The sequence below is a fragment of the Perognathus longimembris genome, chromosome 9 (genome assembly GCF_023159225.1).
Source record: "Perognathus longimembris pacificus isolate PPM17 chromosome 9, ASM2315922v1, whole genome shotgun sequence".
NCBI classification, from domain to species: Eukaryota; Metazoa; Chordata; class Mammalia; order Rodentia; family Heteromyidae; genus Perognathus; species Perognathus longimembris.
In genome coordinates, this window is record NC_063169.1 from 7,923,094 (window position 1) to 7,948,088 (window position 24,995).

Genomic DNA, 24,995 nt, shown 5'->3' on the forward strand with positions numbered 1-24,995 from the left:
TAAGAATACGAGGATGTAGACCTGGAGAGGGCAGCCCCAGGGACTCGATGGGGTTTGTGCCGTGTTGGGCCAGTACTGCCAAAGGTCTCCCTGGCTTGGAATTAGCTGGCCGAGTTTGGATCTGCGTTACATAACCATGCTTGTGAGCGCCCATCTGTGTGTGTGAAGCAATTGGTTCATTTCTGCTACTGAAGTGCCATGTTTTTCCCGGGGTGGGATTTTCTGTGTCTCTGGTCTCTCCTTCCTGTCAGTGGCTTCCCGGAGCCTTGAGCCTCCACCTGGCTGGGGGCTGCTCTGCCCAGGGTCGAGTCTTGAGACACTCCTAAACGCTCTCCTCCCTGGGTCCCATGGCATGGTTTGCATAGAGAAGGAGGAACACATTTTCTTCATGCATTCACTCAACAAACTGAGATGCCCACTCTGACTCTGGCAAAGTCCTCTCTAGGATAGAAACTGAGGTCGATGACACAGTTCTGCTCTCCAGGATTTACACCTTGAGCTTGATTCCCCAGCCAGGGCCTGCACAACAAGGTGAGCGCTTACTATGGGAGCGGCTCAGGTCCCATGACTTGACAAAGCAGAAAACAGCCACACCTTAGATGGGATGTTATTATAAAGGGTGGTGTACAGAGAGGCTACAGTTAGATAAGTCCGGTAAAAAGCATGTTTCTTTCTGGACAATGTCACCCCTCCCCTCGCTCTCGCCCAGTTTTTTTTCCTCCCGTCTCCACCCAGAAGTTGTGTAGTTCATCTCCCACAGTGTCTAGTGAGGACCACTGAGCATGTGTTCGCCCTTTGTCCCTCCATTTCGGTGCCCTCCCAAATGTCAATGAGCCAACACATGATACAAAAAGAAAAGAAGGCACAAACAGCATTTGGATGTAATTGGCAACTCCTTCCTCCCCCCCCCCCCCCCCCCCCCGCACTAAGGCTTGAGCTCAGGGCTTTGTTCTCCTGCTTGGCTTTTTTTTTGCTAAAGGTTGGGACTTTACTACCTGAGCCACACGTCCACTTCTGGCTTTTTGGTGGTTAACTGGAGATAAGAATCTCTTGCATTTGTCTCTCTGGGCTGGCTTTGAACCCTGATCCTCAGATCTTAGTCTTCTGAGAAGCTAGGCCTACAGGTGAGAGTCGCTGGCCCTGCTGACTTGGGGCTTTCAATTGATTCATTCTTCAACATGTTTGGTATAAATTGTGGAATCGTCAGCCTTTTCTTTTCTCAGAAGGAAGCTGCTCCCGGCCCCAGCCCGAGGACAAGAAGCACCCTTGCGGGGAGGCCTCCTCCCTGCTTTGAGTTTCCCAGGGCCCCCCTGGGTGAGGCCCCCATCCATGCATGGTGGGACCAGTTCCCTCAAGAACAGCTTTTGCTAAGAGAAATAAATGACTTAGTGGCCCAACTTGAAACAAATGGTCACAAATCAGCTCCGGTTTATTGGATTTGATTTATCACTAATAAATCACAGATATATTTATATTTATTAGTGATTTGTTGATGAAATGGACGTTCCCTGTTCCTTCTCTTTCCCCTTTGGGGTTCGGGGGCCCCGAAAGGAAGCCATTTCACCACTAGAGGTCAGTATTGTATAGGGAGGAAGGGGAAATTTCACATTTCTCTCTGCCACGACATAAAGTATTCCTATCTAAGATGACAATATCAGGATCTTGCCTGTCTGAAGCCACGCTTATTTGAACTCCTATCACACTGGTTTTTCAGGCACGTGTAAAGAGCTCACATGCTTCTCATTGCTCTTTGCCCAGTATGGCTGTTAGTTACTTGCAGGCTGTCACCATTTCTTTAGCCTATTGACTCCATTTGTGGAAGGCTTGAGTACTTCACGAATACCCTCTGAATGCATGTCAAGTTCTATTTTTTTTTTGAGAGTTTTGCTCTGTAGCCCAGGCTAGCCTTGAACTCACGATCCGGAAGCCTTAACCCCTTAAGTGTTGGGGTTATAGTTGTGTGTCACTGTAGAAGCCAGCTCCCCTCCCTAGTCTCCTCTCCTATTTCTGTCTACATCTCCACCGCACAGCTGCCTGTCTAGAGATCACTGTGTGATCTGCGTGTGGCCACATCTAGTGTCAAGATGGCAAAGTCTTTGGGCAGTCATGTCCCACAACAAGAAGGGAGAGAAAGTATAGGAAAACGAAGTCTAATAGAGGGTCCTCTTATTTCTCAGAACTTTCCAGCCAGAGATAATGCACTTATTTATGTACTTTTTTCTACTGGAAATACAAACTTCCACGCCGGGTGGCCTTTTCCTGTGATTTGGAGGTAGTAGTCATTTAGGATGACCCTGAACGCGCCTGAGCGAGTGGACGAGGTACTGAGAATCGCGCCGGGCGCAGTAAGTGCTGACGTCACGGCGCAGTAACTGCTGACGTCACGGCGCAGTAACTGCTGACGTCACGGCCCATGGTGAAGAAGCTGTGTGGACCTGGGAACAGCGGGAAAAGCTCGCCTCCGTTCTGCCCTCCCTCGCGCCTCAGACACAGTGTCCACAGCGTAAGGAAGCGATGCCAGGCACTGGGGGCCTACTCCCGCCATCCTAGCTACGAGGAGGCCGAGATCTGAGGATCACGGTTCAAAGCCAGCCTGGGAAGGGAAGTCTGTGAGACTCTACTCCAGCCCATCAGCAAACGCTAGAAGGCGAGGTGTAGTTTAAGTGACAGAGCATCCATCATCCCTAAGCCAAGGGACGAGATGAAAGCACTGGGTTCAAGCCTGGTACCCCCCCCCCCCACACACACACAATAAGTTCTGGCTTTGTATTCACAGAAGTCTGGTGGGGGGGGGTTCTCTTATTTTTGGTCAGTCATGGATCTCGGGGGCTGTCCCTAGGCTTTCTTGCTCAAGGCAAGTGCTCAAGTGCCACTTCTGGGTTTCGGTGGTTCATTGGAGGTCAACATCTCAAGGACTTTTATGCCAGGGCTGGCTACAAACCATGATCCTCAGATCTCAGCCTCCTAAGTAGTTAGGATGACAGGCGTGAGCCACCAGAGCCTGGCAGACTTCTAGTTTTGTATTACACTAAGTCCCATCTCTAGACCATTCATGGAACTTTGCTAACAGATTGTCTGTCCACGAGATGAGTTGGTTCTACCTTTAATGCGTTCTTCTTTACAGAGGTTGGAATTTGCTGTGTGTCTAATCATACTATGATTTTCCAAATAAGCTATTCTAGATGTTTGGTTTTTCTGATTATTGCTCAATAATTTATTACAATTGGTGAATTTTGCTACCAAAGAGCACAAATTCTAACAAGTCAACAAGACTTAAAAAAAATATTCTGTAGGGTTAAAGATCTTTTTCTGTATCTGCACACTTATGTTCAGAAAGTTAGCTTCTGTTACAAACTCACTCTTATTTCCAGGATGGTCACTGAAAACTCAACAAGAAACCCTAAAATGTTCAGCTTCCTGTGTAGCTTTTACAGTGGCAATAGTAGCACTAATATAATTTTGATGTTTATACTATTGATCTATTTTAGTAGCTATGTCCTGATGGCTAACTTTGCAAGACAAACCTGAGAAAACTTAGATAAGATTATTAGTCTGTTATTTTATTTTATTAGAAAGCATCCTGGTTACTTTCCACAGAACCAAAATAGCCCCATGAGAAAAAAGAGAAATGACTACAAGTTTCCACTGATTACAATGTAATAAATAAATCCTAGGGAACACATTTCCATTGAAAAAAATTAGGAAATTAAATAGAAAATAGCACTAGAATTTAATTCTGAGCATATTGCTTTGAGAGGTGGTCATTAGCAGATTTACCTGCGGACTACCTTAAAAATGATTAAATTCAATCATGGATCCTAGCCTACTCGCTGTTTGGGGAACAGTCGAGTGATTCTAGCTGAGGTGCTGAGCAGCCTTGACGGGAGGGGAGGGGGTACGCAAGTGAGACTCAAGAAGTGCAATCTGAGCCAAGCACCAGTGCTGAGACCTGAGAATCAAGGTTTGAAGCCAGCTAGAGAAGAAAGAGCATGCAAGACTCATCTCCAGCTAACCACCGAAAAGCCCCAAATGGAGCTGTGGATCAAGTGGTAGAGTGCCAGCTTTGAGTGGAAAAGCTAAAGGACAGTACCTCGGCCCTGAGTTCAAGCTCCAGGCTGGCGTGCACACACACGCACGCACACACACACGCGCGCGCGCACACACACACACACACACACACACGGGTTAGTCTGTTTCCTCTCTTGGCCCTGATCTGTGCTGCTCTTTCTTCTGGAATAGGTAGAGACCCTGTGTGCTCTCTGGAAACTCTCTGCACCATAATGTCCGGTAACGAGAGGAATGAGCACTGGATGCAGAGCAAGGTGTCAGGTCAGCCCTCGAGAGCCGCGGCTTCTAGCCACTGGCCACTGAGTCTCAGCATAGCGCGTAGTTCTTAGAAGGCAGAAGTGACTGAAATAGAGGGCTGTCATTTACAAAGAAAGAAATAGGAGCATCTTAGCTGTCCTTATAGTCAAAGGTCAGGTTCAATTTTCTTTTTCTTTTTGTGCCAGTCCTGTTGCTTAAACTCGGGGCCTGGGTGTTGTCCCTAGCTTTTTCCTCAAGGTTCATATTCTACCACTAGAGCTACAGCTCTGCTTCTGGCTTTTTGATAGTAAATTAAAGATAAGAGTCTCAGGGATTATTGATTGATTGATTGGCCAGTCCTGGGGCTTGAGCTCAGTCCCTGGGCTGCTTTTGCTCAAGGCTAGCACTCTACCACTTGAGCTACAGCATCACTTGCAGCTTTTTCTGTTTCTGTGGTACTGAGGAATCAAACCTAGGGCTTCATGCATGCTAGGCAAGCACTCTACCGCTAATCTATATTCCCAGCCACCTTCTGGGCCGGCTTTGAACTGTGATCCTCACATCTCAGCCTCCTGAGTAGTTAGAATTGCAGGCATGAGCCACTGGCACCTGGCTATATTTTTTTATATGATACTTTTTTTTTTTTTGGCCAGTCCTGGGCCTTGGACTCAGGGCCTGAGCACTGTCCCTGGCTTCTTCCCGCTCAAGGCTAGCACTCTGCCACTTGAGCCACAGTGCCGCTTCTGGCCGTTTTCTGTATATGTGGTGCTGGGGAATCGAACCTAGGGCCTCGTGTATCCGAGGCAGGCACTCTTGCCACTAGGCTATATCCCCAGCCCCTATATGATACTTTTTATACTACATGAAAACTTGGAAACTGTTCAAGTTTTTGTATGACTCAATGCCTATAATCCTAGCTACTCAGGAGGCTGAAATCTGAGGATCATGGCTTCAAGCCAGGCAAGGTTGGAATGTCCATGAGTCTCTTATCTCCAATTGACCAGTAAAAAGCTGGAAATGTTGCTGTGGCTCAAGTGGCAGGGTGCCAGTTGTAAGCAAAAAGTTTGAGTGAGAACTCAGGTCCCTGAGTTCAAACTGCAGTATAGACTAGCGTGCATACACACACACACGTACACACAAATACACACACACTAGAAAGGAGTGAAGAAAGCTTAAGGGATTTATGAGACAGCATTAAAAATTATATAATCTCCAGATACCCAAGTCCAAGCACAGATCAGTCAAAAGATAGAAGACCCAGTCTCAAGAAATAAGCTGGGTGTGGTGGTATTCTCAGCTATATGTGAGATGTAGGCTTAAGATGTGGCCTAAGGCTAGACCCAGGCAAATAGGGGACACACACACACACACACACACACACACACACACACACACACACACACACACACACACACGGTCTGGCCACAGACTGAAAACAGAAACAAGTATTGTGAGATAATTTGCAGGAATCCTCTTTGACTTGAGAGGATCCGATTCTATCCTTCTTACAGATGCCCGAGGAAGGGAATTTTGTACTGTGAAGTGACTCCTGAATGCCCAGGACACAGGGTTTTAAGCACTTTTATTAACAGCTCAAATTAATTGAAGGAAGAAAGAGTCAAGCCACTGAAGTGACCAGATCAGACACGAATAGCCATGTAGATCGGAATGGAAGAGGCCGGTGAAGTCTGCCAAGCCTGTATTTGAAGAATTTGAATTTCCTAAGCTGAAACCAGAAATGCCGGTCATCACCATGCCGCCGTCCTGTTCCTTTGTCACCTTGACCTTGAGGATCATTGAACTCGGTTCCTCCTGACTCCCTGTACTCATTGATTCCCGGCGCGTGCCCCGGCAGCCCGGCTGCTCTCAGGATTCTCAAGCTCAGACGCATTTCCTTGGAAGGAGCTCACGTTTAAATACTGATCGCCATGGGGCTTAGTTTCTGACACACTGTCTGGTTTGTGTCCATTCATTATATTCACTTTCAATTTCCACAACTGGACCTATTCTCTCCTCCTTTCTCCCGTCTCCTTTCTGTTCTGTCCCTCTTCTCCTGTTTTTTTTTTTCCTTCTCTTTTTCCTCTCTCTCTCTCTCTCTCTCTCTCTCTCTCTCTCTCTCTCTCTCTCTTTCTCTCTCATCTCCCTGGCTAACTAAATGCTTTATTATAGAACTAGAACTCAGCTCAGACACCTTCCTCTTTCACTTCTCTTCATCTCAGTTTCAGAGAGTGCAGCAGCAAAGCTTCCGGCATGGCGGGCTGTGTTGTTGAGTTGTGGGTTCCACGGCACAGCCGGGCGTCCCTCAGTGGCCGGGGACCGTCTCAGGGGATGACACAGTCGTCCTCCCCATGTAAGCATGGGAGCCTCTTCAACCAAAATAGCCCCATCACAGCCACCTGGAAAACCCCCGCTTCCTCCTGCGAGTCCAGATTTGCTGTCTGTTTAGAAGTGCATTTGTTCTGCCATCTTTGCTCTCCAGCATGTTTGCTTATCCAATGAGATGTCCCATCATCCTTTCTATGCTGTGTGTAGCAGGAAAGATGCAATGAAACATGGTCTAATTTTTAATGGAATAAACGACTTGCCAGGGAGAACACAGGACTCAAGCAATGATGGGAAGATTCTCGGCCTCATGGTTCTCTAAAGGACCTGAGGTTTTCGTAAGTTGTCTAGATCACAGGATCGCTTTGGTTTCAAGTGGATCCAGTGTCAAAATTATGCTAAGCTCATGGTCAAGAGTTAAGGAATGTCTCTCATTCAGCTGTTTCTCTAGACTGAATGGAAGGAGGAATATTTTACCTGAAATCTTAAAGCAGATGTCAGATTTAATGTCAGCCATAACTAGGCTATCTGGATTTGGTCACCCGGGCAGGGCTTGGTTTAGCATGCTCTTGTGTTGCTCAGTGACCAGCACAACAGTCCATGGAGGATGACCAGCAGCCCTGTACTGAAGGAAAGGATTCACCGTGCTAGGGATGGTAGCTTTTGTCTAATTCCTACCCCTCGGTAGACATGAGGAGTGTCCCAGTTCAAGGCCAGCCCAGGATCTCAACCAACAAGCTGGATATGCTGGTAGCCTGTGCTTCTCTTACCAGCGACGGGAAGGCGTACAGAGAGTGACTGTGGTCTCAGGCAAGCCCCAGGGAAAAGCCCCTGTCTGAAATTCAAAAGTCAAAAGGTTTGGGGTGTGTGGCTCGCGTGCTAGTGCTCCTACCCTAGCAAGCATGAGGCACTAGGTTCAGCCGTCACAAAGAGGAAGAACGAGGAAAGGACTAGGATCTATGGTAAAGTCCAATCAAACTGACGATATAAACAGAAATAACATTTTCTCACTTTAAAACCATTTTTTGTGTGTGCCCACACTGGAGCTTGAACTCAGGACCAGCGCTCTCTCCCTTAGCTTTTTTGCTCAAGGCTGGTGCTCTACCGCTTGAGCCACGCCTCCACGTTCACTTTTTTGCTGGTTAATTGTAGAGATAAGATTCTCGCGACTTTGTTTGCCTGGTCTGGCCTCTCACCACAATCCTCAGATCTCAGCCTTCTGAGCAGCTAGGATCATAGGGGTGAGCCACTGGCACCCAGCTAGCACTAACTTTCTTAAAAGGATAAACTAGTTTGCCATAGGTTGAAGATGGCCACATTCGTAACTGAAATCCTCACGTCCATGGCGACAGCAGTTGGAGGTGAGGCCGTTTGGTGGTGATTAGATGGTGAGCGTGGAGCCCTCCGGGGTAGAAGAGAGGAGGGAACTCATCATGGGGGCCTCCAACTCCCCCCCCCCCGCCCCCTTTGCTTTTTCCACCTGGCTGGAATGCATACGCTGTGTTTTAAGCTCGGGCAGTCGCGGAAAAAGAACCAGGGTGGCTGAGAACCTGCAGCTTTAGGCACTGCCTGCCTCCCTGGGGATTTGCAGGCCTGTTTTCTTGCTGTGCAGCAGATGCCCCAGGGGCAGGGAGGAGGCCTTCTTGCTGTGGCGGGAGATGGCCAGAGGGGGCGCTGGCGAGCGTTTCCTTGCTGTAGCACATGGCCAGTGGGGCCCTGGTAGGTAAGCAGTGATTACAAAGGGTCGGGACCTGGCTCTCCAGGCCTTCCTGCGGGGGACGGGAGAAGCCAGCAGGTCTGCCGCGGGCTGGACTCACGCGCTCCGCCCTTGGTTCATGGTGTAAGCCCAAAGCAAACGAATATTTTCTTTTCTTTTTTATTTGCCATCCTGGGCCTTGGACTCAGGGCCTGAGCACTGTCCCTGGCTTCTTTTTGCTCAAGGCTAGCACTCTGCCACTTGAGCCACAGCGCCACTTCTGGCCATTTTCTGTATATGTGGTGCTGGGGAATTGAACCCAGGGCTTCATGGATACTCTTGCCACTTTGGGGCCATGGTTTAGTTCAACGGTAGAATAAGACAGACAGAGAGAGAGAGAGAGAGAGAGAGAGAGAGAGAGAGGAAGGGAGGAAGGGAGGGAAGGCCATAATCCTTCTACTTCTGCCTCGCAAGTAGCTGGGCTTGTAAACATCTCATCTTTATTTCTTCCTCTTTGGGTTATGGTGCTGTGAGCTAGCTCTTCTCTTTATTGATCACTTTTGCCTGCACTGGGGCTTGAGATCAGGACTGGCTTGGCTGTGTGTGTGTCCGCACAGGACGCTGCCCCCGAGCTCCTCCGCAGGGCGAGCTCTTTTCTTCTGGTTAATCGGAGCTTCGTCTCGTGACTTGTTTGCCCTCCCCAGCTTCACACCGGAGTCTCCATCTCAGCCTCCTGAGCCGTTAGGATGGCAGCACCATGGCTGGAGAGGAAGTCATTGAGCTTTTCACTGGGACTCCACCCCATCCCACCCCAGATTACAGACGCCCTTCCCAGCACGCGCGCAGCTGCAGGATTATTTTTTAAAGAGTGTTGTTTTCTGCCGTCATCCCTATGATCAGCAGTCCCTCATCTGAGCGTGATGGCCATTCCCTGCACCATGGCGTTCCGCCTCGCAATGTAGCAGACAGCCTTACCACAGCCTGGAGGCAGAACAATTACATTTCATAAACTGACAAATCTAAAACGCCCTAGACACTGCCCAGGGTCATGGCTCCACGGATGAAAGGATTAAAAAGCAGGGCAGTGATTAGAGCGGGCAAAGCAAGCTTGTTCACACTTTTCTTTGCGTTTGTTCCCAGAGTCCTCTGGGAGGAGGGTCATGAGAGCCCCCAGTGACCCCCCCCCCCCAGCTTTGCACTATTGCCTGATGGCTTGTGCCCCTAACGCTCGGACTCCTCTCAATGCAGCCAGTGAGAGGGAACTGGAGCATTGTGGGAAGAAGCATTCCAACAGGTACCCAGGGCATTATGGGAAGAAGATGTGCCATGATGAGCCACACCTTCTGTCTGCTTTTTTGTTTGTCCTCAGCTACCTGGCCTAAGAGGCCTGACTTGCCCTCATTTTGTGTAGTCCAGAGTTGTTATGAACTGGGGAGATCCGGTCTGGTCAGCGCCATCTTGGCCACATGGTGGATGGGGGGGTCTGGCGGCTGGTCTACCTCCCAGGGGATGGGCAGTGCCTGAATTCCTGAAGGCAGGGGCGGGGACTTGCATGATAGGTTAATAAACCTGTCAGTCCAGTGCCTGGGACTGTCAGTTTCCTGTGACCCTGACCCAACCCTAGTTAGGCCGGGACCAGCTCAGACACCAGTGCCACGCGGCCGACCCCCAGTTCCTGTCTGGTCTCCTGGCTCGTGTGGTCACCAGCTCCATTGGAGCTGAACTGGCTTGCTGCTGGTGCTGTTGTGCTTTCTTTCCCCTCCAGCACTCAAGGCTCGGTTTCCTAACAGTGTGAAGTGTATTTGCAGGCTGCTGGTCTTTGAGACAGGAGTCCATTTATTTTCATAGACACTCAATTCAACCTTGCAAAATGTGGCGTCTCCACTTTCTCCCTGTACAACCCTTATTCAGTTCAGAGGATTCAATTCCACATTCCCAGCAGCTTCTAACTTCAGCCACTAAATCAGCTGTGTTCACAAACCTCCTGCTAAACCTCTCTGCTTTAATCATAGCCCAAGACAGTTCCTGTCTTTCGTGATTCGTTCAAGCTCTGATTTTGATCGTGGTGGTGGAAATGCAGACTTTTAGCCTTTCTAGATCCTTCTCCAGCAATTTCTCAGCAATGGCTTTCCTACACAACACTTCCTCCATAAACTCTCCATTCTCCCTCCTGGGAGGGCTTTCAACAGGGCTCTCTCTCTCTCTCTCTCTCTCTCTCTCTCTCTCTCTCTCTCTCTCTCTCTCTCCTGCATTTAGATGAAGCCCTCACCTACTGCCATTGCTGCAAGTGATCTCTTCTAGACTCGTCACCACCCACTAACAGTATCCAGAGCAAAGGGTAGCGTGGTTTACTCTGCCCTCTAGCGAAGACCTTGTCTCTGCATGGCAAAGGCGAGGCAGGCACAGAGGCCAGGCACAGAGCTGCTTCCATCCTGCCTGGGGGGCACGGCGATCCTGCCGTCTCCGAGCTGATCTAGACGGCTACGATCGCTACCTACAATAAGAACCTTTCTCTCTCACTGTGTTTCACCAGCACCATGGAACTGCAGCGACTTCCCCCATAAGCTTGCAACTCTCAGACATGCTATAGTGTGTGTGTGTGTGTGTGTGTGTGTGTGTGTGTGCATGCGTGCTGGTGGGCTTGGACTCAGGGCTCTTGCTTAGCTTTTTTGATCAAGGATGGCGCTCTACCACTTGAGCCACACCTCCACTTCTGGCTTTTTTCCTGGTTAACCGTGATGGGAATTTGCAGCCTCAAAATGTAAAAGTCCACTCCCCCCCCCCGCCCCCCCCGCCCCCCCCCAGTCACCATGCCCCTGAATTCCCTGAAGCAGGCCACACCTGCTGAACCTGGACTTGCTGGGTGGGTTTGCACAACAGACTCCCAGAGCCAGGCCTGCATAACTTCCCGCAGGCCCAAGCCACAAACTGGCAAAGCTCTGTAAAACTGTACCTTCCATCCACCTTGCCCAGGACCCCACTTAAGTCCCAGCAAGCACCCCTGCTGCCATTACACCCCACCCTGCGTCTCCTGACTCCTCAGGTCACCGTGGCGTCTCTCTTCAACTTCCCATCCGAGTGGATCTGGTCTGTTGACATTGTTTTCTGCTCTTTATTCTAATACCTTCGTGGAAGAAAGGGTTTCTTGGACTTACCTGCCCAAGCTGGCCTTGAACCTTGATCTTTGGATCTCAGCCTCCTGAGTAGCCAGGATTACAAGCATGAACTGTCAGCACCCATTCCCTTCATAATTCTTGACAGTTATTATGACTAGCTTGCTGTAGCTCTTATGTGTTTCTTTCATAACAGTGTGCTCTTCATTTGTTTGAGGGGAGAATGAGCCATTTTTTCATGCACAGTGGTCTGCATTTTGAATTGGTCTCATTGCTTTCTTGTGTTTCCCCCTGAACTATTTTCCACAATGTTCCTTTGGCTTTCAATTCCAAGCTCTTCCCAGGCCTATTCTGTATTTGCATTTTTATCTCTCACCTTTTCTTGCTACATGTATGTTTTTTATGGATAGAAATTCTTTTAGTTTGGTTTTAAAAAAACGATCTCTCATAGTTCCAAGCAAGCACTATGCTCAGAATAAAGATGATTAAATCTAGTCCAGACCACTATTAGACATCTTCTCCACCAGAGGGCGCAGACCAAAAGGAACACCCCCAAGTCTGGACTGTGCTTGGAATATCTGAATGTCAGGGCTCCATACATTCAGGGGAATGGACTAGTAAATATAAAACAATGTGTTAGAGCAAGAGCTGGTGGATCACATCTGTAATCCTAGCTACACAGGGGGCTGAGATTGAGGGAGCAAGGCTCAAAGCGAGCCTCTGCTGACAAGGCCCTGAGACTCTTATTTCCAATTAACCAGCAAAAAGCTGGAGGTGTAAGTGTAATGGTCAAGCAGCAGAGCAAAAGAAACCTAAACCAAACCAAACCAAACCAAAAACTAAGCAAGAACATGAGGCTCTGAGTTCAAGCCCCAGTACTGGCTCTCTCTGTCTCTGTCTCTCTGTCTCTGTCTCTCTCTCTCTCTCTCTGTGTCTGTCTGTCTGTCTGTCTGTCTCTCTCTCTCTCTCTCTCTCTCCAGGAGAAAATACACTTTCCCCGGGGGCAGGATGGATTAGGAAAAATGAGGCCTGGTTAGGGCAACTCAGAAACAAAGTAAACAGGGAAGCACTATCTCTAAAGAGATACAACAGCAGGCATTCCTCACCTCAAGAATTAGCATCTGTTTGGTGGCAGAATGCATTCCTTCCTGAGAGAAATTCCTCCCCCCCATTAAAAAGTGGACCCCAAACATAACGGAATGGTAAAGAGCCAGGAACTCAGCAAGTTTAACAACACCCAGAGTGACTGAGGGAGAAGGTAAGGGCCTATCTTTGCACATCCATAGGTCATTGTATAAATACCCCTGATGCCGAAGAGCTGCGTCTCTCCCTTGACAGCAGCCACCTTGTCCCAGTCTCTGCCTTCCTGTTGCCTGCTTGCCTTTTTTTTTTTTTTGGCCAGTCCTAGGCCTTGGACTCAGGGCCTGAGCACTGTCCCTGGCTTCTTTTTGCTCAAGGCTAGCACTCTGCCACTTGAGCCACAGCGCCACTTCTGGCCATTTTCTATATATGTGGTGCTGAGGAATCGAACCCAGGGCCTCATGAATACGAGGCAAGCACTCTTGCCACTAGGCCATATCCCCAGCCCGCTGCTTGCCTTTTTTGCTCGCTCATTTGCCTATCCAATAAAGCTCTGCCTTGTTTGCTTATTATTATGACTTGCCCAGAAATTCTCTCCTGCGATCCTAGTCAAAGCCTCTAAGTGAAGAGTCTCTACTTTTAGGGGGGCACTTCACAACCCCCCATCTGCCTCTGTGTGGCAGCCCCACACAAAGCAATGAACCCTCTTTTAGTAATGGTGGGGTTTGAACTCAGGGACTTGCCTTGAGCAGGAGGCCTCTTTAGACGCTGATTTCCTAACTGGGTCTAAGAGTGAGGACTCGGACCCACTGGTGGATTTCTCCTTTCTCCTTAGTCTGCCCCTGCCTGAGACGCTTTGCCCCCAGGGCTTTGTGTGACTTTGTTTCCTCTAAGACCCTCACGGGGGGGGGGACCCCCCCACCCCCGTTCTCAGAGCTGGGCAGACAGTGTGGGCCGCCCGGGTCCTTTCTCCCGGGCCACCCTCACCGACTCTGGCCAAGTTGACTCTTAGGACATTTTGCCTTGCTTTTGGGTGCTAAAGGCAGCGCGGGATCTTCGGGTCCCCCTGCCATCCTCCGCGTCTCCCGCTGCACCCCGGGTGCAGGCGCGACGGGGCGCCGCAATGGGTTCCGGGCTCGGCCCACTGGGTGGCGCCGCAGGCCCGGGGATCGGAGGCGCCGGAGCCCCGGGAGCCCCGGGAGCCCCGGCTTCGGAGGGAGCCCAGGTGGGGGAGCCCGGTCAGCGCATGGCCCCTCCTCCGTGGATCTCAAGCCGTGGGGAACCGGAGGCTGCCCTGGACGGGGTCCCCCCCCCCCCCCCCCCCGCTTTCCGTGACGGGAGGCTGGCCCTCGGAGCAAATGCTTTGTGAATAAGATCCCGCGAACTTCGGGGATCCCCTCCTCCCTACCCCTCTCTCCTCCCCCACTTTCTCCCGCCCTCCTTCCCTACCCTAGAAGTAGCACCCCCGCCCACCCCCCAGGCTTTTGCATCTGGCCGGGATCCTGTGCTGGGGGACAGGAGAAAGCCGTGCACCCCCCAACTCCCGGAGAGGGTGAGGGGGTGACGCCTCCAGTGCTTTCTCCCCCCCCCCCGCCCCCCCACGCCCTGATGGAAATCAGCACCCAAAGGTTGACTCTTCCCCACATGCATCCTCACACGCACACGCGTCAAGAGTGCACACAGGGCCCCGGCCTCCGGGCCCGGCCCGCGGGGCGCAGCTCCCCCGGCCCCCCGCGCCTGGGCGTCCGGGCCCTTGGGGCGTCCCGGGCAGTGGCTGGCACCCCGCGGCCCTGCGCGCGCCAGGCCGGGGGGTGTCTGGGGACTCGGCCGCTCCCTCGCGCGCGCCCTCGGGGAAGCACGTGCTCGGCGAGGGGGCCGGCGCCGGGCCCGGGGGGGAGGGAGGGAGCGGGCGCCGCGCGGGCCGGGCTGGGGTCGGCCCCCCGCCGGGCGGCCCGCAGCTCGGGCGGCTGTGTGGCGTCTTTGTGCTCGCGGCGGGCCGGGCGGGGAGTGGGCCGCGCGCGCCGGGAATGTGCAGCGGCGGCGATTCCCGGGCGGGGGATCCCCGGTCCTTCCCGCGGGCTCCCTGGCTGCCGCCGCGGCGCGGGGGGGGGGGCGGGGGGCGAGGGGCTCCCGCGGAGAGGAGCGCGCGGGCCACCCGGGCTGGGCGCCCAGGGCGATGGCTCGCCCCGACGCCCGGCCGCGGACCCGGCCCCTCCCCGTCCCCGCGGGAGGCCTCCCGGGCCTGGGAGGACGTGACACCCGGGGTGCCAGACTCCCTGCCCGGGGCCGCGCAGCCGGGGGAGCCCTAGCAAGTTCCGCTGCCGGCAGCCCCTGGTTTGCACTCCCGCGTGTGTGTGTGTGTGTCCGCTGGTCCTGGGACTTGAACTCAGGACCCGGGCTTCTCTGCCCAAGGCTGACGCCCCTCGGTGCTCCACCCCGGGGCCACAGCTCCACGTGTGGCCTTTCGCGCATTCAGGGAGCGGAGCGTCTCACGGACGCCCCTGCTCCGCTGGCTTCGAACCCCGACCCCCGGGTCTGCGTGGCTAGGCGGGCGGGCGCGAGCCACCTGCAGCGGGCGGGTCTCCCCGTCAGGGCCGAGCCGTCCGTCCGAAGCCTGGGGGGCGGGCAGGCTTCACCCCGGGTGGCTGGGCGCGTGAAGCCCCATCGCCTCCCCCTCCCCCCTCCCCGAAGCGCCCGGGACGGGGCTGGGAAAGCCCCGCGCTCCCCGGCCCGCGTGCGCCCCGCTTCCCGCCGCGGCCCGAGCCGGCACGGGAGGAGCGCGGGCCCCGCCGCGTGCGCAGACGCTTAGTTCATGGAAACCCTGCGAGTGGGTTTGAAGTGCACCCCGGACGGAGGGGGGCGGAGGGGGGGAGGGGGACACTGAGGAGGGGGCAGGGTGGGGGGGGAGCGGGGCGGCCCCTCCCTCCCCTCCCTCCCGCCCGGGGCTCGGCGTGCAGCGCGGTTCCTGGGCGCGCGGGAGCCGCGGGCACCGGGGAAGCCGAGCTGCGGCCGCCCCGCCCCGCCCGCCCGCCCGCCCGCGCCGGGGCCCGCGGCTTCCCCTTGGCAGCGACCCCGGCGGCGGCCGGCGCCCCGCTCCCCGCTCCCCTGCCCTCCTCCGTCCCCGCCCCCGACGGGGCGGCCGCGCGGGGCCGGCGCTCGCCACCTCACGCCGCAGGAATGCTCGAAGTATGCACGCGCTCCCCACAGCCGCGCGCCCGCTCCGCCGGGGCGCATACATCACCCGTGGCAGCCGTCCACCTTCCCAGGCGTTTCGTAACCCAGTAAAGCGAGCGTCGGGAACGGCCCTCCGTTAAGTAGCCCGCGGCGCGGAGTCTCAGCCCACTCGGCGAAGGCAGCCGCCCCGGACGCGTCTGGCCGCGCTCCGGTGCTCCCCGCGCCGCCCCGCTCCTCCCGCCCCGGCGCGGCCTCCGCCCGCGATCCTCCGCCGCCCGGGCCTCCGCCTCCCGCCCGGCTCCCCTCCGCCGCCCGCGCCCCCGCCAGCAGCCCCCGGAGCGCACGGGCTCCCGCGTCGATCGATCGCCGGCTTCCCGGACGCGACGGTCGCCGCCGCCACCGCCGTCGCCCCGCGTCCCAGGTCGGTCCCTCGGGGTCCCCAGCGGGGCGCCCCCAAAGACGAGCCGAGAAACTGTGCTTCCAAGCACCTCGGCGGGGAGGGGGAGTCCCGGGCGAGCCTGGTGACCGGTGCCAGGCGTGGGGTGGGTGCGCAGGGCCGCGCGCGCCGTCGCGGGATGCGTGCGGGGTGTCCGGGGAGCAGGAGCGGGTGGCGGCCCGGGGTGGGAGCGCGCGGCGCCCGCGCGGGCTGCCGTCCGCACCGACGCTGCTGGGGAGAGGAGCGCGGGCGGTGCTCCCAGCGCGGTGCTCCGGCCCCGCACGGGCGGCCGGCGGGGCTGCGGGGGACACCGGGCACCCGCAGGAAGGTTAGCGAGAGCGGGCGCAGGACCCCGCGGGGCCAACGGGGCGCCGGCGGCTCCGGAGACCCGGCCTGGGGTCTGTGTGCGTGCGCGCCCGCGTGTGTGTCCAGATGTGTGTGCACACGTATGTGTGCGCGAGTGCACGCGCGTGTGAGCGCGTGGGTCGGGGCTCCACTTCCTTCCGTCCCCCTCGCCAAGCCGAGGCCCCGGCCCGGGGCTGCGGAGCCCGGCGAGGGTCTCCGCTCACCCCGCAGCGATCAGAGATGGTGGGGGCCGCGTCCGGGTCATGCGTGGAGCCAAGAGGCGAGCCCGGGTCGCCCAGGCATCGGGGCCGGCCGGGGACCTCCCCGAGACCCGGCGGGAGGCTCCGGGGCTCCCCCTCCCCACCCCGCGCCCCGCGCGCGCGCAGCTCCCGCGGCGGGCAGGGGGAGCCCGGGGCGCCGGGTGCCGGGAGGCGAGCGCGCCCGCGCTGAGGTCAAGGTCGCGGTGCGCGGATCTGCAGGGACCCGGATCCCCGGGCGCCCCCCACCCCGCCGCGGACGCCTTTCCATTCCCGAGGCGCTGGCTGCCACGTAGGGGCGGCCGCCGGGCGAGCGCGGCCTGAGGACGCTCGGGGAGGCGTTGCTAAGCGTTCGGGTAAATGTTTGGGCCGAAAACGACTTCTTTCCTTAAACCTATACGGGCGGAATGGCTCCCGGGCTGGAGAGCTCTGCGCTGCGCCCCGCGGCCAGGATGCGCTCGGGGCGCCGAGCCCGGGCGCCGCCCGCAGGTGGCGCTCGAGACCCAGGTTTAACGCTCCCATCCTCGGGGGTTTCGGTGGAGAATTTTCATTTTTCTCTCTTAATCTGCACGCAGCATTTGGTGGGTTGTCAGCCTGTGAGTGTTCACGGGCACAGCTGCCAACTGAGTTGGAAACTATTATAGCGAAGTTAAGGCCAGATGAATGGAACAATGGCCTACTCTCACCTCTTGCTTTTTCGCTAATGGAGGAGAAATGTCAAACAGTTGTTAATTAGGAAGAAAAAAAATGATGATTAAAAAAAAAAAAAAAGAACAACTCTTGGATCCCCAGAGGAGCGCCAACAATTTTCATCTTGGCTTCACAAAAAATAAAAAGGAGCTCCGGGCAATTTGGCACGCCTGTTCACGAGACATTTAAAATATAATTTACACTGTGTGTGTGTGTGTGTAGAGCTTTCCTAATGCATTGTGCCAACAGTTGGATAAAGACGATTGCCAGTTTCTTTTCTCAAGGAGGGCTCAACCTTTGGCTTGATTTTAGATTTTCAAGAACTAGTCCCCTTCCCCACCCCATTTTTCATGAGGCCTAGATTGCTGCCTTAGAATAATTTCTGTTACCACAGAATCCACTCTTCTTAGCTTTGGTCATTGGCAACTTTCCAGCTCATTTCACTGCTGGGCATTTGACTCTAGATTGGACTCTAGAATTCTTTAGCCTCACCAGCCTGCTGGTTAACTACCTACTGTGTGTTGGCAAACTACAGAGGAGGAATGAAAGAAAATTTGTCTTTAAGGAATTAATTATGTAGTTACAGAATCAGGAGGCCTATGAGGCTACTCTTCCAGGAGAAACAAAGAGTTAAGTGCAAAGATTACCAGTTACAATGACTTTTTTTTGTTACAATGACTTTTTTTTGTTCATTAAACATTTTTGGGAAACAGACAAGGGGTGTTCTGTTTTTCCTGTTTCGTCTCTTTTTAGTGTGTGCTTTCAAGTTGTTTTTCTCTCCTGTCTGGTAAAAGATTTTATCAGATGTGCAACAACATTGCAAGTTTTATTCAGGCCTTACATATTGCTATAGAATTCATTTCAAGCCTTAAAGATCTTGCTACTTGTAGGCAGACCAAAATGAGGGGCAAGAAAGGGAGTAAAAGAGGTTCACTTTTCCAAATTACCCCGAGACCACTGAAGTACAGTTACTTAAAGAGTTTAGCAGCTAGGAAAAAGGCAAATGACATCCCCAGCTGGAAGAGACATGGCGTTGAGTCAGGAATACAATGACCTCTGAATTGGCCATCACCGGGGTGAAGTCGTGTGTGTGTGTGTGTGGGGGGGGGGGGGGAGTTCCTGGATGCAGGACCAGCTCCCCCACCCCCCGAAAAACAGGACCCCCTTTAATCTCGAACTCCCTCCCCGTGCCCCGATGAAATGTATGTAGATGAACCGGATGGGATGCTTCCACAATGGGCCCATTGTGCGTTGGGCTGGGCCCGTGGGGTGATTCCGGCGGATCTGGCCGAGGCTCCGGGCCTGCGGGGGCCCGGTGGGTTCTGACGCCGCCCTGCCCCGCTTGCTCCCGGCAGATCGGTTCATGAGGCTGTGAGCTCCGAGGCCGCCGAGCATGGGGACCGCGCTGCCCGCCGCGCTCGCCGCCCTGGGCGCCGCCCTGCTCCTGTCCACCATCGAGGCAGAAGGTAAGGACCCCGCTCCCCTCCCTCCTCCCTCGCACCCCCCCCCCCCGCTCTCCTGTGGCTCGCTCTGTGGCTCTGCCTGTGCGCTTCGCGGGGGGACGCTCTCCTCCCCTCCGGAGACGCGCGTCCTGCCCCGCGTGTGCCTCTCCTCCTCCTCCTCCTCCTCCTCCTCCTCCTCCTCCTCCTCCTCCTCCTCCTCCTCCTCCTCCTCCTCCTCCTCTCCTCCTCCGCTTGCTCGCTCGTGTGCGCTGCGCTTCGCCCGCCCCCGCGTGTGTGGTTTCCCGGCCTTGTCTGTGCGGTGTGCTGTCCACACTGCCACGCACCTGCCCGGCACCGCGCGGGACCAGAGGAGCGGAGACCACGCGAAATAAAAGACTCCCACAGCGCGAGCTCAGCGTGCGCCTGCTTTGTGGGGAGCCCAGGGGGGCCAGCAGAGGTCAGCCCCGGGGGCGATCACGACCGTGCGTGCGTGTGTGTGTGTGTATGTGTGTACGCGCGCGTGCACCGCTGCTGGACCCTGAACTCAGGGCCTGGGCAGTGTCCTTCTTATTTACATGTTGCACGCATGGCCGGGCCTCTTCCACCTGAGCCACAGCTCGGTTTTGGCTTTTTGGTGGTTAACGGGAGATACAGAGCCCCCCGGATTTTCCTGCCCCTGCTGTCGCGGGAAGCTAGACCCTCAGATCTCAGCCTCCCAGCAGCCCAGGAGCTCAGGCATCGGCCCCAGAGGCCCTGCTGAAAACGCATCGCAAAAAAGACTCCGAAACCTAACCTGGGGGTTAACGTTGTGTGAATATTTGATGTTTTAATGTCCCAATTTTTTTTGTACTGAATCAGCTGTTTCTATATATTGATTAATTCCATGGAGATGTTGGCAATTATCTTTGGAGAACGATACAGTTGCATGTAGGATTCTGCAAGATAAATGAAATGAGGTCTTATGGAAGACATCAGTCAGGGGCTGGGAATGTGGCCTAGTGGTAAAGTGCTCGCCTTGTGTACAGGAAGCCCTAGGTTCCATTCCTCAGGTACCACATATATAGGAAAAGCCAGACATGGCACTGTGGCTTAAATGTTAGATTGCTAGTCTTCAACAAAAAGAAGCCATGGACAGTGCTCAGGCCCTGAGTTCAAGCCCCCCCCCCACTTCACTGGCAAAAAAAAAAAAAAGACGTCAGTCTTATCTATCTATCTATCCTATCAACTATCTTTTTTTGCTCAAGGCTGTCACTCTACCATTTAAGCCATTTCTAGTGAATTGCACATAAGAGGCTCATGGACTTTTGTGTCAGGGCTGGCTTTGAACCAGGATCCTCTGATCTCAGCCTTGTGAGTAGCTGAGATTACAGGTGTGAGCCACTGGCTTCCAGAAACATTGAGATGTTTTCAAACACTCTCTAGTTCAAAACTTCAGGTATAGAAAGTTAAGATCAGGAAAATCAGCCTCCAAAATGTATGGTATGTTTAGAAAAGTGTTATTAATTTCCTGCGAATGTAGAGTGGTGTGAGTGAAGTGTTATTGAGACAAGAAAGCGTTTCTGTGTCGTCGGTAGGAAGGAATTTTATTTGAGGAACTTCTGGAAGGGCTACTAGAGATATTTTTAGATAATTCATTGAAGTGGTTCATTTATTGCTCATTAAGAAAATAGTTACTTGATTTGAGAAAATTCTTAGGAAAAGAATGAGGTTGGACATGATTGAAGTGGAAAAAATTGTGAATTGGATAATGGCTACTTAGTCCCTTTGCTATCTACATTTCTGTTTATGTCTGTTACATTTGGAATAATTTACCTATGTTATAGTTCTTTGTTTGACTTTGTTAAGCTGTATCTTCTCTTGTCTTTCGTTGTCCTAGGTCCGACTATTTTAATAGGCTTCATTTTTTGGGGAGGGGCCTTAGTTTTCTAGTTTGGCTATCAAGTAGAAATAAGGAGTCACAGATGCAAGTCACATATGTAACTTGGAATGTTCTTTTCTGTTTTCCTTTTTCTGGTGCCAGTACTGAGGCTCAAACTCAGATCTTTGAGCTTTCGTTTGGCATTTTCCTCTCAAGATTGGCACTCTGCCGCTTGAGCCACCCCTCCGCTTCCTGATTTTTGCTGGTTCATTGGAAAGAAGAGTCTCAAGGACTTTTCTGCCCACACTGATTTCAACCCTCCGGTGTAGCTAGGAGTATAAGTGTGAGCCAGCAGTGTTTGGCTGAAGTTTTCTTATTGTCCCATTAAATAAACAAAAAGGAAGAGAGGACAATAAAATTTGTCATATATTTTATTAAACCGAATTATTATTTCAATCTGAAATGAATCTAAAAATGATTAGTGGAGAGATTTTGCTTTTTTTTTTTTTGGTGCTAGGGTTTTTGAAGTTGGGTGTGGATTTTATACTTGCAACACATTCTATTTTGGACTGGCCACAGTCCAAGAGTCCACATGTGTCTGCCTGTCCCCCTGGCTGGGCAGCGCAGCTCTGGTGTTAACTACCAACTAAGTGGCCCCAGGAGCTTGGGGAGGACAAAGAGAATCTGTGGCCAAAGCCTTTCTGGGGACAATGGGCTGCTGACACTGTCCCTAAAAGCTCTCTTTTGGGGACCTTTTACAACTCAACCTTGGGTCTCTGTTTGGTACAGTGCCATTTTGACCTTAGTCCTAAATTCCTTTTCCTTTTCCATGAGTCACAGTTCACTCTTCAATTCATACTGTTTCTCTCTACTTTCTGTCTGGTTATGATTTTATTTTATATGCTGACAACACAATGCTTTTTATTTTGGTATTAATGGAAAAGTTTTGGCATTTTCTTTACTACTATAGTGATACCTTTGGTCTGTCTTCATTGGCTGTTTTTTTAATGATTATTATAAAAGTGATGTATGGAGTTTCATAAGCCAGGTAATATGTACATTTATTTTTGGACAGTGTCACTCATTTGTCCTGTCATTCTTTCTGCTGTCTACTTTTATGAGAAATTATATTTTTCATAATATTTACCTTGTGTTCTGGAGATAAAATTTTTGTCTTTGTCATTTTTTTCTAGCCATAAGATACAGATTACCAAATTTTTAACCTAGCTAATACACTTTATGCACTTTATGGCCTGGATATATATATATATATGTATATATATAATTTTTTTGAGTTCATATATCAAACATTAACTATTTCTGAGCAAACACTGCATTTAAATTCTCTGAGAATCATCTTTCTAATTGATCTAGAGTTCCAGGGGTATAGATTTGTGAAAGGCAGTTTTAATTTTATGTTATCTTCCTTCCTTCCTTCCTTCCTTCCTTCCTTCCTTCCTTCCTTCCTTCCTTCCTTCCTTCCTTCCTTCCTTCCTTCCTTCCTTCCCCTCCCTTTCTCCCTCCCTTCCCCGCCCGCCCTCCCTTCCTTCTTTGTTCTAGGGCTTGAACTCAGGAGCTGGGCGCTGTCTCTGAGCTTTTTTTGCTCAAGGCTAGCCCTCTAACACTTGAGCCACAGCTTCACTTGAGCCACGGGAGTCACTCAGTAATGAACTGGAGATACGAGTCTCACAGTCTTTCCTGGCTTGGGCTGGCTATGAGCTGTCATTGTCACATCTCAGAATTCTGAATAGGCAGGATTATAGTTGTGAGCCGCGAAGTTGAGAGACTGAATAACTTGATCCACTGACTCAGTTAGAGACAGGAGCACAGATAAGACCCAAGACATTTAGCATTGGTTCGGCTGGCTTGGTTACAGTATGCCTTCTCTTTCCTTAACAAGTTTTCCATCCAGCCAGTGTGAGAGCACAGTGCGTTCCGTGTGAGAACACAGCATGTGATGTGACAGTGATTGCTTCTCTGCAGTGCAAACATTTGAACTCTTTTTGGGTCTCATGTAAATCATGGAAATAGAAATGAGTTTTGGTAGCATGGCAGATAGTATTAATTATATACTAGCTTTGCATGGAAAACATAAATGAATGCCCATGGAAGATAGTCAATTTGCCATCCTTCTGAGAATCTCTACCAACAAATAATGCACCCTTCCCAGTGTTATCTCAAATACCAGAAGACAATTCTTACTAGTTCATCAAGAATAAAGTAACATGTGTTTTCAGCTTTGCTTTATCTGTAACATTATATATACCTAAACAAAACTTATTACTATAGACTCCTATTCATCTTTCCATCTTTCATACTTCCGTCTTTCCAGTACATCTAGCCTTCCATTTGCACATCCATTCATATATCCATCTTTCCATCTATCCTTCCTTCCTTCCTTCCTTCCTTCCTTCCTTCCTTCCTTCCTTCCTTCCTTCCTTCCTTCCCTCCATCCACCCATCCATTCATGAATCTGTTCATTTCTGCCATGTTTAGTCAACTTAGAGACATATGATTTTGTTTAGTGCTCCAGTGGGTTGTGGGGGGGGGTCTTTTTTCTTTATTCTATATCAAGACAATTCAAGATTGCTTGAACAAGTGTGTGAATCTAATATAGAAATTCCATCTATCTATGAACTAGAAATGCCTCCATACCACTTATTTGTTACTCACTGCATTTGATTTGTTCTTCTGCCAATCGTTTTCCATAAAGTAGAAAGACAGGTATGTGTATATTGATAAGTAGCAACATATAAATTGGATTCTACACATACAAGTTAATTTTTGGTTGAAATATATATTATCTAATATATATGCTATATAATATACAGGTATGTAATATATATATACACACATTTAATGTAGTACAATAGAAAACTATGCTTCATAGTGAGGCTAAAAGTATTAACTTCATGTTCAGAAAAGTGATAATCCAGTTCATTTTAGGTTGCTAGAAAGAAGAAAAGAGACTCTAGTTACTAGATCTCATTATGACATAGAAGATACTCAAAATGTTACCTAGTATTTTCTTTTTCTTTTTTTGTGCTAGTACTGGGGCTTGAACTCAGGGCCTGGGTACTGTCCCTGAACTTTGTTTTTTTGCTCAAGACTTGTGCTACACTTGAGCCACAGCTCTACTTCTAGAGCTGATGGTTAGAGCTAAGGGTCTCATGGGCTTTCCTGCCTAGGCTGGCTTTGAACTGTGATCCTCAGATCTCAGCCTCCTGAGGAGCTAGGATTACAGGCACAAGCCACCAGTGCCCTGCTTAGCTTTCTCACAATGTCCTAAATCCTGTCATTCCTGTAGTGAAAAATCTTATCAGAACAAGATATTCATAGCATAGCGTTTTGATAACAAAATACATTATTCATAATACAAAACTACTGAGCACACATACTTAAAATGTTCTCTTCACTATCAACATTCAAGTTGTATGGTAATAGGTTACTTTCTTCTTCCTAATATTAGTTCTATTTCTCTTGGTTCACACCCACATTCTATGAAAATATGGCTTCTTGCAAATGGAATCCACTTGTACTTAATTTATGTATGAAATACCCTTATGCATTAGCGTTTTTTTTTTTTTTTGCCAGTTCTGAGGCTTGAACTCAGGGCCTGCGCACTATCCCTGAGTTTCTTGTGCTCAAGGCTAGCACTCTACCACTTGAGCCACAGCACCACTTCCAGCTTTTTCTGTGTATGTGGTTCTGAGGACTCGAACCCAGGGCTTCATGCATGCTAGGCAAGCACTCTACTGCTAAGCCTGATTTCCAACCCAACACTAGCATTTTTTAAAAAGCATTTTCCTAGATGAGGAGTGCAGTGGTGGTTGGCAATTGCTTTAGTGTAAAAGCTTTTCAAAATCAATTAAAAATACTTTTTTGCAGTGATTTAAGTTGATGTATGACACACACGCACACATGCCTACTTTAGCATTATTATTTTTTTCCATGGAGCAAACAATGACTGTTCAAATAGAATGACGCTTTAAAGAGGTTGTACATAGGTTAGAGCAAGCAAACAGCAAAGCTCAATGGACTCCTGGTTTTAGACATACCCGTCGGCCATTTTTCTCTGCTGTGGAATCCTGAGTCCCACAGCTGGGTCTCTGTGACTACCTTAGAATCCTCTGGAATGTTCAAGACTTCTCCCCACAGTGAACTTTTCAGTTAATCTGGAACCCGGGTCATTTGGAATCAGCAAGGTGGGCCGCGGTTGACCTTCAGCAGTTTTAAGCTAATGCCCGCTGCTTCAGGTCAATTTCCTTTCAAGGTTG

The 24,995-nt window shown here is 51.6% G+C and overlaps 1 protein-coding gene across 5 annotated transcripts in view; it reads left to right on the forward strand.

Annotated features, from left to right (window-relative positions):
* The first annotated feature begins 15,736 nt into the window (after positions 1-15,736).
* Positions 15,737-24,995, forward strand: part of Col12a1 (collagen type XII alpha 1 chain) — a 124,974-nt gene continuing 115,715 nt past the window's right edge. For 3 of the 5 annotated variants that reach the window (XM_048353680.1, XM_048353682.1, XM_048353684.1), the window contains exons 1-2: positions 15,737-16,100; positions 18,771-18,884. In XM_048353680.1, the coding sequence (XP_048209637.1) occupies positions 18,812-18,884 (73 nt within the window). In that variant the 5' untranslated portion in view covers positions 15,737-16,100; positions 18,771-18,811. Of the gene's footprint in view, positions 16,112-18,770; positions 18,885-24,995 lie in introns of all 5 variants that reach the window. The other 2 variants (XM_048353681.1, XM_048353685.1) reach the window with 2 other exon arrangements.